Source organism: Biomphalaria glabrata, chromosome 8, assembly GCF_947242115.1.
Source record: "Biomphalaria glabrata chromosome 8, xgBioGlab47.1, whole genome shotgun sequence".
Taxonomy (NCBI): Eukaryota; Metazoa; Mollusca; class Gastropoda; family Planorbidae; genus Biomphalaria; species Biomphalaria glabrata.
This window is the reverse complement of record NC_074718.1, coordinates 11,880,352-11,894,146: the sequence shown is the minus strand read 5'-3', so window position 1 is coordinate 11,894,146 and position 13,795 is coordinate 11,880,352. Positions and strand designations below refer to the sequence as shown.

The 13,795-nt window shown below is 32.4% G+C and overlaps 1 protein-coding gene across 8 annotated transcripts in view; it reads right to left on the bottom strand.

Annotated features, from left to right (window-relative positions):
* LOC106060848 (C-Jun-amino-terminal kinase-interacting protein 3-like) overlaps nucleotides 1-13,795 on the bottom strand; it is a 46,472-nt gene that overhangs the window by 14,789 nt on the left and 17,888 nt on the right. For all 8 annotated transcript variants that reach the window (XM_056037365.1, XM_056037369.1, XM_056037366.1 and 5 more), the window contains 11 exons: nucleotides 13,420-13,610; nucleotides 7,948-8,121; nucleotides 7,037-7,262; nucleotides 6,636-6,791; nucleotides 6,339-6,516; nucleotides 5,388-5,597; nucleotides 4,434-4,493; nucleotides 1,801-2,053; nucleotides 1,285-1,365; nucleotides 1,052-1,119; nucleotides 692-843 (listed from right to left, as the gene is read on the bottom strand). In XM_056037365.1, coding sequence (XP_055893340.1) covers nucleotides 692-843; nucleotides 1,052-1,119; nucleotides 1,285-1,365; nucleotides 1,801-2,053; nucleotides 4,434-4,493; nucleotides 5,388-5,597; nucleotides 6,339-6,516; nucleotides 6,636-6,791; nucleotides 7,037-7,262; nucleotides 7,948-8,121; nucleotides 13,420-13,610 — 1,749 coding nt within the window. The remainder of the gene's footprint in view (nucleotides 1-691; nucleotides 844-1,051; nucleotides 1,120-1,284; nucleotides 1,366-1,800; nucleotides 2,054-4,433; nucleotides 4,494-5,387; nucleotides 5,598-6,338; nucleotides 6,517-6,635; nucleotides 6,792-7,036; nucleotides 7,263-7,947; nucleotides 8,122-13,419; nucleotides 13,611-13,795) is intronic.

Below are 13,795 nucleotides of genomic sequence, written 5' to 3'. Positions count from 1 at the left end.
GGGAAAAAGAATTTGTTTATAAACTAGTACATTTGTTTGTTAACTAGTACATTTCTTTATAAATTAGTACATTTGTTTGAAAACTAGTACATATGTTTGTAAACTTGTACATTTGTTTGTCAACTAGTACATTTGTTTATTATTTTTGTATTTTAATAACAACTATTATTAAGGAATCATTCTAAAGAAACAAACATTACTACTTTAGCCTTTGTTAATAGAAATATTTGAACTAACTTTAACAGCCTTGTTTTAAACTGTCATTGATTACAGTGAAAACCTACCCTAGAAGAATGTTCTGGTATGTCAGATTTCAGTCCAAATGGTGGTTCCATAATCCAAATTTGATAATGTACAAATTACTTTTGTAATTTTCTTAAACCATATTTGTAAAGTAAAAGAAAAAAGGTCCCCTTTCAGACCTATCGATCTATAGGGCAGATGATATAAAGGTCATTAGTTTTACATGACCAGAAAAACGACCAACTGCATTTTCTTTTCCTCAACTAATGTTAGATACCCATTAGAGCTGGGTGGACTCAGTGTGCCCAAAAGTTCTCAAAATTAAAAATCCCTGTCTTCACTGAGATTCGAACCTGGGACCCATCATTTTGGAAGCAAAGTGCTTTACCGCTCAGCCACGCACCTCCAAATCATATTTGTATGTACATTTAATTCTAACAGGTCTAACCTCTATAGACATTTTCTCTGGATCTATGATGTGGATTTTGTTCTTGTATCCACACCAGACATACTTGCCCGCCACAACTGTGATACAGCGGATAGAATGTTTTGGCTTACCAAGGTCAATGAGATGATAGTTCAATAAATCCCATTGGCCATCTGCAAAATAAAGAAAACCATTGATGGGCATACAAAATGTGTGCACAATTTCTTAAAGATTATACAGCGACTAAAATTGATTCATATTTATTCAAGTAAATGAATTACATATTGCAAAAAAAAAAAAAAAAAACATTTCAGGCGAGTATTATTCTGATACAGCCAAACTGATAACTACTCTATAAAGTGAACCACAAAGTTACATTACCAGCAGCTCTATGAAAAATAGCAACTGTGCCGTCTGCTAAGGAAACAAGTACTCTCCCTTTCACATGACTTTTAAAAAAAAAAATTTAAAAAAAAAGGAAAATAATCATATTTTCTGAATTGTGCACAAGTGTAAAAAGTTTTTTCTAGTTACACTAAACAAAATTTTAATTACAAAATATTACTTTAAAAAAAAAAAAAAGGTTATATTTAAAAAAAAAAAATCAAACTTACACTATTCCAACAACTGAATCTCTAAGCTTGACAGAATGCAGACATCTTTTCCAGTTGGATACAGAAGAGTGAACATACATGCTGAAGGAACAAATAGTTGTGTTGACAATATGAGGCAAACATGATTTCAAACTAAAGAATACTAGTAATACATAAACCAAAGATATTTATACTAAACTGTCCAGGGATAAACACATGTACAACGGGTTTACCACAATCTTATAAGCCTTTTTTTTTTCAAAGGCTACTGCTCAAATGCATAATATAAATTGTTGATTATACAAGTTATAAAGTAACTTAAGTACATAATAACTATTATAGCTATTAAAAATTGAGGGATCACTAATACTTATAATATTTTTTAAACTTAAGCAACCACATTTATTTTCAAATAATATTTTATTCTGGAAGATATCACTTTTGCAAATATTTTTTACCAGAATGCCTACTGAGCTAGTTCACACTAAGAACATGCTTACAAAATTTAAAAATTGAATTAAAAGAAGCAAAACAAACCTTCCACTCTGTGTACCCATCCACATAGTAGGCAGCACACTGCTCATTTTTTCAGCTTCTGTCTGCCATTCATTTTCTGATGTGGGTGACGCCCTGCCATCTGTGATGAGGTCAGTGGCTGAGCCACTGACTCTCAGCCTGGCAGAGTGGGTTGGGGTCCCTGATCCAGAAGAGGCAGGAGAACCCTTGGCACGGAATACCTGAGTAGTCTGGAGAGTGTCTGAAGAGCCGGCAGCACCAAGAGGATCAACACCTGATGAAATGACAAGATTCAAGTCATTTAACTACAAATCACAGAATCAAAAAAAAAAATATTTTATTTAAAGTTATTGTTTTCTTATAAATGTGCTCTTATAAATTCAATGTTTTTAATTTTTAAAAAAAAAATATTTTTTCCATTAGACTTCAAAAATGTTTTGATCGAGTATGTTGTTTTAACTTTTACCTTTGCTATGAGACATTCAGTTTAAAAATAAATACAATTTTAAAATAAAAATTTATTTAATAATATCTGAACATAAAATGCTTTTTCAATATAGCTTTAAACAAACAGCATGCTTCAAACCAAACAGTAATATTGTATACTAGGAAAGAAATAAGCCATTCACAAGCTACAAGTACAGTACAGTAGAGTTATAGAGAACTTTGGCAAAGTCAACTAACTCTCCACTCAATGATTATTTTTCTATCTATTTATCTGTTACAGAAGAAATGCTGATTATTAGTATAGTCACTCAAATCCAGTTTAACTACTTAGTCCTATTAAAAAGAATATGAGAAGCAACTATCAAATGATTGTGATCCATTGAATAATACTACTGTTATATCTGTTACGAGACGCTTAATAATGCACAATCATACAAGAACTTTAATCTTGGTTCAACACATGATCATGTCATTACATTACTCCATTTTCTAATCCTCCTCTATCTTTCTCTTTCAACACGCACCATTCAACATTCACACTAAGCTGCGCACATAACAACTACATTATTCTGTATGTTAGGCTTTATCATAATGACAGTTTGTTTGTTAAACATTAAAACTAAAATTAATCTTTCCCTGAAAAGTGATGATGTCTGCACACATTTTTTAAATTTAGGTCAGTGTATAATCGGAAAGTGCCAATGTGTCATTGACCATTAAGCTTCCAATCATGTCAAGCAATGAGTTGCTTTATCACAGCATCTTAAGCCATTGAAAGACAATGGGATTTGCATCATTGAACAGTATGGAATGAAACTGAATGAAATAACTTTCTAAGTGTTGTAGCCACTGTATACTCGAACTGCTTTCAATAATATGTATAGTGGGATGAGAGGCATTGACTCTGCTTGGCTACCTATCAAAAAGGCTTGAGCTCAAATCCCAACTTGAGCTGAGTTATGTTTGCTGAGTAACAAACAGCATGGAAACCTTCTCTCCCCCCCCCCTCCCACCACCATATGTCCACAAAAGAGATGATGGCCCACTGAGAATTCAGAGAGATGCAATATACAAAAAATTATTCCAAACAAACAAAGTTTAAAAAATACTTTACAAAAAAAAAAAAAGCTTATCTAAGGGGACTAGCTCCGTATTGGCAGCATATATCTCAATATTGTAAGATATATTTTCCTTCTTAAATAAAACTAGGTGTGGTTAGATCTTTTTTTTTCTTTTCTGAAAATTTTTAGAACTAAAGTGCTAATACCACAGTGTATAAGGTCAATCAGGGAAATTAAATGTTTATGAAACTTTTAACAAAGTTTATATCAACTTGTTGTCTGTCTTGGTGGATTCTTTGACATGTATTTCTTCCACTTCCCATTCTCAGATCAGGTTGAAATTTTGCACAAATCATTCATTGTCAAAGGCAACACATGAATCAATGAAAAAAATTAACTAATTAGCTAATCAATTAATGATAATTTATTAATTTAGTTTTATGTAGAAACAGGGAGATAAACCTTCCAATATGGCAGCCAGTGCATAGTCCTCTCTTTACTCAATATAGACTTAAGTTTTGAATATTTTTTTTTAATTTTGCTTATTTAGTTGTTTTGTTTTTTATTCATACAATGTTAAAAAAATTTATATTTTTGAATAATTTTTCTTTTACAGCAAGAGCTCTTTAGAAGTTAGAAATGACTTATTGAAATCAGAAAAAGAAGTTACTTGGGTTAAGGATGGATACAAAACATAATTTTATAAATCAGGACCTAAAAATATATATAGGTAAATAAATATTGATGCTCCATTGTACATTTTTCAGACAACCAATGATAATGACTTAACTTACATTTAAACAAACAGTTGATCTCACTATCTCCTACTCTAATACTACAATATTAAATATGTGCCAAACACTACAGCAGATATATGCTAGAGAGTTAACAGTATTCTAAAAAAAAAAAAAAAAAAAGGGAATCAAGCAACAAAGTTAGAGTTAGTGGCGTAGTAGCATTGGAGCATTAAAAAGATGTATTACAAGGACAGAACTAAATTGGGTTCAAGCATAAATGTTAGGGGCAAAAGAATCAGATCAAGCAGATATAGGCATAACTCAGAAGGGATCAAGCAGATATGGGCATAACTCAGAAGGGATCAAGCAGATATGGGCATAACTCAGCAGGGCTCAAGCAAAAGCTTACCTTCCCCAACATTCTCTTCCCCTTCACCACTAGTTTCCACTTTTATACTGACATCATCAGCTACAGGGAGAAGGGACAGCTTTTTATTACATCATTGATTCAAATTGGAAGAAAATGTGGAGTTGTATTTTATATATATATATAGTATAGAATTTGAGGACCAGCAGAAAATGAGTGATTTTAAATTAAATGTTTATTCATCTAAATCTATGTTGCTTTATCTTTTCTATTTGTCATTTCATATCAAACATGCATCCAATAATGGTTGTAATATCATTTTATCCCAAAGCTACTCCTTTATATAAGAAAAGAAAAAAATAATAATTTAGGAATGAGAGTCTTAAAATAAAATAATTAATTCAAACCCTATTAAAGTAGCTTAACCATGAAAAAGGTTTTTGAAATTCCCTATACGTTATGTTAATGAATATCTCTACACTAGCATAATTTATTTCATATTTCAATCATTTGCTTCTCTTCTAAAAAAAAAATGTTTAATAGTTCTGAAATATCACATTTAATAAATTTGATGACATTAATTTAACAAGTTTCACTCCCTTCAGCGGAAACAAAGAAATTAAAAATAATAAGGACTACCTGTTTTCTAAATATAGATGTATAATTGCTAAACTGAACTTAGCGTTTTATAAATTAACTGTTGTTATTTTGCATAGCAAAATAATTTAATTAATAACATTTATTAATTATAAAACTAGGGAAAGTTATAATGCAGAAGCTATAACCAATAACCACAACCAATGGATTTTTGGTTTAACTATAAAATAATCAAGTTTGAGTATTGGGAAATAGAATCCTTTGTTAGAAACAATATTACATGTTAAATAAAAATCTCTAACAGCCCTTTCTGATAAACTTTATGCTCTAACATTCCATACTGTTAGAATTATAGCTCTAACACTACTATCATACACAATAAGAGCAGGCAAAACTTACATCTGGTGTCAGTTAATGAGCCAACTGGGGATGCAGACACTGGACTGGTACCACCAGTAGCACACTGGACAAAACTAACTCCACCTAGTCCAGTGGATTCTCCTCCACTGCCAGGACTTGAGCCAGCAGTCACCACAGTTTCCTTGGGCATTGTTGGAGCTTCAGCATTAAGTATTTCTTCTGCCACAGGATAGTCACTTTCCATTGCACCTGAGAATTTTATTTTAATTAAAAAAAACTTACTTCTAAGCCACAGGTATGGAGAAAGAGTCTGCAGAATTTGGTTTGTAAGCTTCTGAAAAAATAATATGTTTTAGTCCTATACCCATTCGGGAATGACAGAGAGTGATGTCAAGGCACAGTTCAAAGTTGTCAAACTCAGGAAAAATGATGAGGACAGTCTAAAACTAATACCACAAGGTGAGGCAGCCATTCATTTTGTCCCCACGGGTTACTACCCCAAAACTTATAATTTCACTTTAGAAACAAAATGAATGCTTCTATTTCTGGAGACTAAAATTTATGTTCAATTCCTAAGCAGAGGGGGATAAGTAAACTACATTAAAAAATATGATAAAATAATATAATTAAAAAGAAAAAAAAAACAATAAATGACATTCAACAAAAAACTATACATTCAAGAGCTTAAGCACTGCTCAGCAATTATTACAACTCATTGATGTTTCAGGTTAAAATATAAATTATGTTAGAACTCAGCCATAAAAAGAACAATTTCTATTGGTCAAACAGTGAGATTCCCATAACAATCAACGAGTCACCAACACTTTTAAAAGCTCAAGAACAATAAAGAACTGCTGGAATAAACAAAAAGGCCAGGATCAATGATATAGATGAGTCGCAGTCAGCTGCAGCTCAGTCAAAACTGGAACATTGTTCAGTCTTAATATGATTGACAATACTGCACAAAAATAGCAATTCAAAGCTGCATACCTGGTATACTTGCTATACACAAGATGTGGGACACAGACACCCTAAATGTCTCCAGAACATCACCGGGGTTGTTGGCATCTATTACAGACACACGACTAGCTTCATGGGTGGAGGTGCAGACCCAGATCAGACTGGACATGTGTTCTGTTTCTGCATCCTTAATGTTTTTATTGTGATCCTGACAACAGATGGAATAATTATTTCATTATTTGGTAATAAAATTGTTATGGTCAATATAAAAGAAAAGGAATACAAAAAGAAAAGGAATTCAAAAAAAATCCATTGATGTACACTAACCCTGAGCTCATTCTCCAGTTTCTCAACCTCATTCTTGGGAGCAGTCTCCTTCTTCTCTGCTGGTGGAGGGTCAGAGTAGAAGACGCTGGCCCCAACGATGGAACCTCCATCTCTTGTCTTGCCACCAGTCAAGTTAACGCCAGCTGCACACCAAATCTAGGGAACAGACAGAATGAAAAATGTAAAATACTAACACTGAAAAGAATTACCTTATAATAACAAATGGGACTACATGTAAGACAATTTCTTACAAAAGGCTAGTTATTACAGCTGAAATGAAGTTGACACCAAAATGGATAAATGAGAATGAAATATATGGTGTTCCTTTGACCTCCCTTTATTTAACAATAAAATACTCTTAAGTAAAAGAGTTCAATAAAATTGGAAACAGTGATACCAACCTTCCACTCTGTTTGATTCTCAAAAAGTGGCCTGCAGTAAACTGGCACTGGAACTGGCACCTGGGATTTCCCTGGGATATCCTTGGAGACGTGTGTAGTAAACTTGGTGGGGAGGCTCCAGCCATAGGCCTGCATTCTGCCATCATCTTTCTTTACATGTGCTCTCACCTGTTTGTACTGCTCCCTACGCTCCTTTTCTCTCTCTTTCTTGGCCTTCTCAGATTTTCTGTTATAAATTTGGATCACTGTTGAACTTGCAGTAACCAATGAGCATTTATCATTGTAAATACCTATATCTAATAATTTAACACTGGGTCTTCCTGTACTTTATCCGTGCTCAGTATTCAAAGACTATATATATCTTTTAAATTGAATTATCTAGGTTTACAAACAACTACATTTCGATTTTGCTAATGATTTGTTTTTAAATATATTGCCACAAGGGTATAGCAGATCAAGTTTTGATGATCAATGATTAATTTCTAAAAGATATCCTCTGAATGGGTATTGCCTTGTTAACCACATAGTATAATTAGTCATGAAATGCATTGCAGACTCCAATGGTATCGAGATCAATTAGCTGTAATGAGCTAAGATAGGTTACTGAACGTTAACTGCAAATAATCATGATTAATCAGGAGGGGAGCTATATCTCTTCTGCAAATAATCATGATTAATCAGGAGGGGAGCTATATCTCTTAATGAGCCTTAATGACTCTTTAGCATATTCGTCGCATCTGAGCAACTTTCACAATTGCTAGAAAAAACTTCAAAGTTTCTTCTTCCTTTAGCATTTAACTTAGGCATATCAAAAATCAAACAAGCACAAACATAAATAAAAGTTACAAGAATGACTAGAATAAGTTTTAGAACATTAACCACCACAAGATATACCATAATCGTATACATACACATCATCTTGAAGGAAATCATACGCCTTAGATTTGGGATTGACACTGCCTTTATCTCTGGACTTCTTGTTGGGATCTCCAACAGGCTGGACGTGGGTGGTTGGCGCATTGTATTTAACAGTCGCTACAGGCAGAGGGCGTTTTGGGTTGGAGGATTGGAATAATTTGCTAAATCTGAACATGGAGAAGAAAAGAAAAAAAGCATGTACTCTCTTCATACAGATGTCATTTTGTGAGCTGGTTCTCTTTCTTTGTCATCTGACTCAAGTCTTGTCTGCCAACATTAGCTGATGCTATTAGTCATAAGAATAAGGCTTATGTGATCGGTGTAGGCAATTAATAAATAACTAACACACACACACAGCCTTACTTTGTGAGATCACATATTATGGATATTTTATGTTGAAGGAAAACAACCAAATTAAAAGATGTAGTCTGACTCCCACATGCTTGTTGAACAGGATCATATTGACAATGACGAGTGAAAAAAGTGTTTTCAGAAGAAATATTTGTTGCATTTTTTTTTATCGAAACGTACATTTGTTTTTCAATGTGAAAGCCAGGTTAAAAAATAAGCGTTCTGTGTGTTTTGTTGACTATATAAATTTTGGTCAATAATTTTTTAAATTGTTGGTATTTAATATTTTTCATTGTTTTATTTCTACATTATTTAGATTTTTTTTAAATGTTACATTTTTTGTTTATCAGATATTCTGAAATTTTTTGTTTATCTGATATTCAAATGGGTTTTATTTTGAAAAAAATTCATTACCAATTAAAGAAGAAGATAAGTATGAGCCACACTTGTCAATCTAGTGCTGCATGTTGATCAGACAGTTAAACTCTACTAAGTAATCATTGGTTTTCCTGGCTGACTCAAGCAACCCATTCCATGGTGAAGGGAAGAAGGAGCACTTGTAAAAAAAATTCCTAGCATTTAGGATTTAAAAAAGTGTCTTTTTATCTTTGTGTCTTTCTGAGTATTTTATTAGACTGTGTTTTTGTATTTGTAAGTTATGGTTCTGTTTTATTTATCATTGCTACTTTACTTTTTCATCTTTGTCCAGAAGCTTTTCTAAGTTTAACATCATCTGTCCTATAAATCAAAAGGTCTGAAATCTTTACTTTTGTAAATTAAGTGATATTACTTAATGTGTTACTATAGTCAAAAGTAAATATTCCTTTTATATAAATCTCAAAGCTCTATATTGTGTCTTTTCTAGTTTCTTTGTTTTCTTGTGTTTAGAGGTCCCAAAAAGAGGATGCATATTCTGATAAGCAGCTTTTCAGTTTTAGATTTTTGTTTGATATGAAAAAAAATTATTTTAATAAACCCTAATGTTTTTTTTTATTTCTTAATTATTTCATCAATAAGTGGCGTTCCATAATAATGGGTATCATTTATTATATAACACATAGGCATATTGAGTTATGCCACAACTCAACTGGTATAAAACATGCCCTTGCTAAACATTGTCAAAATATTTGTTTCATCTGGTAAACTAACCAGTGACTTAATATTCTTATAAATTATCAACCCAAATTGTATCTTTAAACTATTAACATTTGTTTCCTTAATATCTGATTTTACATAGTTCTAATAAAACCTCTCCCAATGTATGCATGTATTCTAAAATTTGACAAAATTACTTTGCCTTCAAAACAAACTTGAATCCAATGTATGAATAATTTTGAATTTGAAATGTTGAATGTATGAAGAGTAAAAGAAAATAATAAATTCAAAGCCATTTTGCTACTCTTATGAAAACAAAGAAAACCAAACCAAAAATATTTAAATGATAAAAGGAAAAATTCAAGACAAAACATGGATCTTTGAAATAAATAATTTATTGTACATTACTTTGTACATTATCAGAGACCAATATCATGAATTATTTTCACAATTATAGTGTTAATAACATGAGACTAGTTAGTTTAATAGCACCTTGTATAGAACACAAGATGGTGAATATTGTCTGAGCCAAATTTAACAAAAAAAAAAGAACTAGGGGAGATCACAAGGAACAAAATGGCTTTGAAAGCACTGTGACAGGGTTGAACTCATCAATAGTAACTCTGTCCACATAAAAACATTGATTACACACACACACATGCACTTTATTGGTTTGAAGTTTAAAAACAAAATGTCAAAAAAAAATATATATATATATCAATACTTGCTTGTAGTGTTTGTATAGCTAAAGGTCATGCAGAATCATCATGACGCACAAGGAATTGTAAGCAAAAGACCTAGGATTATTTAAACCTAGCAAACCTTTTACTTATTGTGTTTGGAAATGTATTTTTTAAAAATATCACATTTGAGCCTCAGATAAATGCCTCAGGTACACTTAAGGTTTCAAAGTTTTGTTTCACGTGTGATCCCCCTTAGTTTGACAATGGTATCCACACTAGCCATTTGTACAGCATGGGCAAACATATTCATAATAACAGTCTAGTATCATACAAGTTGTAAGTTATTAAGCAGTCCAGGCAAACAAGATGAAATGAAATGCTCTGTATGTTAACCTAAACTCAAATTTAAGTTATTGATCAGCATCTGTGTAGCACTCAAGTGCTTTTCAACATTCTGTATAGCACTCAAGTGCTTATCAACATTCTGTTTAGCACTCAAGTGCTTAACATTTTGCAAAGATGAAAGAAATCATACAAGGAGATAACCAATATTAGTATTATGCTTTTTTATTGGGTGAGTTATTTGTTGTTTTTTTTAGTTACCTTATTAAACGATGACAAAATGAGATCAATAATACAAATGAAATACATGTAATATTGCTACAAAAGATGACGCTATAAAGCTTTTTATATGGCTTTTTTTTTCTTCCTTTTTTTTTAAACCAGAAATAAAAACTAAAAATGCTTCAAAAAAGAATAAAAATATTGGCTACCCATAATAATAAAATTAAATATTATCACAGAAATGATACACATCAATTTTGGTTCAATAGTAAAAACTGAGAATTAGAATAGTAAAACAAATTTGTACAGATAAAAATAACAGGAACGAATAAATAAAAAGAAGCACAAGTACACATGAGTACAAATTTGAATGAAAGTACGAAGTACCTCAAGACATGCACAACTTGATGTAACTAACATATGAGGAGATGGAGTTCAAACAGGTTCAAGACAAAATATTCTTTAAAATATTTAGAGTACAAGACATTGGAATGAAACTTAAATGTAACATGATGAAAATATACAACAGTCAGAAAGGGAATTCTGACAAAGGAAATCTCTTTTTTTCTCACGTTCCTGTTAATATCAATATACATTGATTTTTGATTTATGAATGTCAGCTTGACAACTGAGAGTGGTCTATGACCCTAATTCAAACTTTGATTTTTAGCTTTTGATAAGTTATGAGTTGCAATGAGGACTAAATTAATCATGTGAAAAGAAGGCATATACTTGTGAAATAACAAGATAGCTTGATGATGCCTTGATCATTAGGAATGTTTTTCACAACAGAAATGCAATCGAAGGAAAACAATGCATAGGTTTTTTGTTCCGCACCAAAATAGAAACAGAATCAAATCAAACTATCAGGTAAAGACAAATTAAAGAGAAAGAAAAATGAGAAACATTTCACTTCAGATCCTTACAGTGTAAAGAAGTTTGAGAACTTACCAAGAATTTTTAGCACAAGATGATAAAATATATCAAACAAGTTAAGAAGAACAGACTTGCAACAGTAACAAATACCAAACATTTTCATGTTCAACTCATCAAAGATGATTGCAAGAAAGAAAAAAAAAAGTCACACTAGGTTACTACTTAGTACTACTGACTATAGTTTCAACACTTGCTGCCAACAAACAAACATGAGGGGAAAAAAAAAGCACAAAATGAAAAGAAAGTGTTCTATACCTGGCTCTGGCAGTAATGTAGAAAGTCAAAGAGTCATTAGAGTCAGTTGAATACAACATCAAGACTAATTTAAAACATAAATAATATACTTCAACAAAGTGTAGAAATTAAAACAAAAAAATTGTTAAGTAAAGCCCATCTTCAATGCTGCCCATAAGAGGAATTCAAAAGTCTAACCAATGGTTTAGTTAGTTCCATCAACACTACAAGCCATCTTATCATTTCTAATAAATGATAAATTTGAGTTTTAGATAAAGCTAAATAAATAAATTTAGCAGATGAGTGATTCACTTTTGCAAAATTTGCTCAAAACATTTTACTATCATGCAGTTCACTTATTTCCTTACTATTTGGCTCAGCATACACACACTAACACACACACTAATACTAATGCTACAAATGTTTGACAGGATGTTCAGGTAGGGCATGAATGCCAGGTAATGTGGAAGTTGGGAGCTGACTTTTTACTTTCACAGGTAAAGGCAAAGGAGTAACTAGCTTAGGCACCATGGGGTGAACAGGGGGTAAAGGGAGACTGGGTATAAACTGTGGAGGCGGGGCCCCGGACGGTGTGGGCGGCAAATTGGTAAGCGATATGGGGAGAACAACAGGGACAGGGGCAGGACCAGATTTGTTGTGGAGGGACTGCGTGTCCGGGGGAGGAAGCAGCGTGACACTGGCCAGTGAGGACAAAGAGCTCTGGCTTGGGGACGGAAGAAGGGAGGCAGATAAGACAACCGAGTCTGGATCACTATGTAAGGAAGAGGAAGACAAGAAAGAAGGTTGGTGTGGTGAGTAGTTGAGGGCTGCTTGTAGTACACCCTGGTATCTGGCAGGTATCTGCAGCTGAGACGTTGAGGCTGGGGCAGAGTAAGACATTGGCATAAAGTCACTGAAACTGAGTTTGAAAAGAAAACATGCAATGTTAGGAAGACACAAGCAGCTGTACATAATAAATCTATTTCTTAAGAAAACAAAAATTGTTTCAGACAATGATTTCTATTATTATTTTAAATCAAAAGACATTTTAAAAAATGGTGACCTATTTCCAAATCAAGTCATAGAAATAAGAATTTTAAATAGTGTTACAGATATGTTTGCACCCATACTATGAGAACCATTGTTTCAGAAAATGAAAAAAAAAAAATTAAAAAAAAAGTTTTTTTCAATTGGTACTAACACTTTAATGTCAAATTAGAAGATTTCTTTTTCATGTTTTTAAATTCTTTCATAATTTAGCTTATAAAAGGTTTTGTATACACAGGTTATGAAGAAGGAAGCATGAGATTATTTGATATTCAAACACTGTAATATAAACCGAAACTTAAAAACAACTTAGGAAATGGATCTAATTATAAAAAGCTTTGTTATTATTAACTTTTTAAATTATGATAACAATCATGCCTAAAAACAAAATAAATTATATATATTTTTTCCATAATTTGTAAAATGTTTAAATCTAGTAAAGAAGCCAAAAAGAAAAGAGAGAGAAAGAGAAAAGAATTAAAGATTTTTGCTCTACATAACCACACACACACACACACACAAGCAGTTCAAATGTAAATGTAAAGGTCAACTTACAAGTTCCAGACAGAAGTTTTCTTCTTGGGAGGCAATTCTGCGGGGTGTTCTTTACTTGCCCTCACCATCTCTGTCCACCTGATTGCTTCCTGCAACTCCATCAAGCTCTCCTTGTACTGATTCCTCTCCATTAGGACACGTGCCATCTCCACTCGAGTGAAACGTTTACGCTGGGCCATTGGCAAGTCATCCTAACAAGGAGAATTTCAAGGTCAGATAAGACATTTTGTAATTAACTATTTTAACATTTAACAAAAACAGAAACTCTCTAATCATAAAGTGAGGTATAATTAAGTTAAGAAAACTTTGGCAGTCAAAGTCCACTGTGATGCCATAATTTATAAATAAAAACATTACTGCAGACTGCGACATGGGC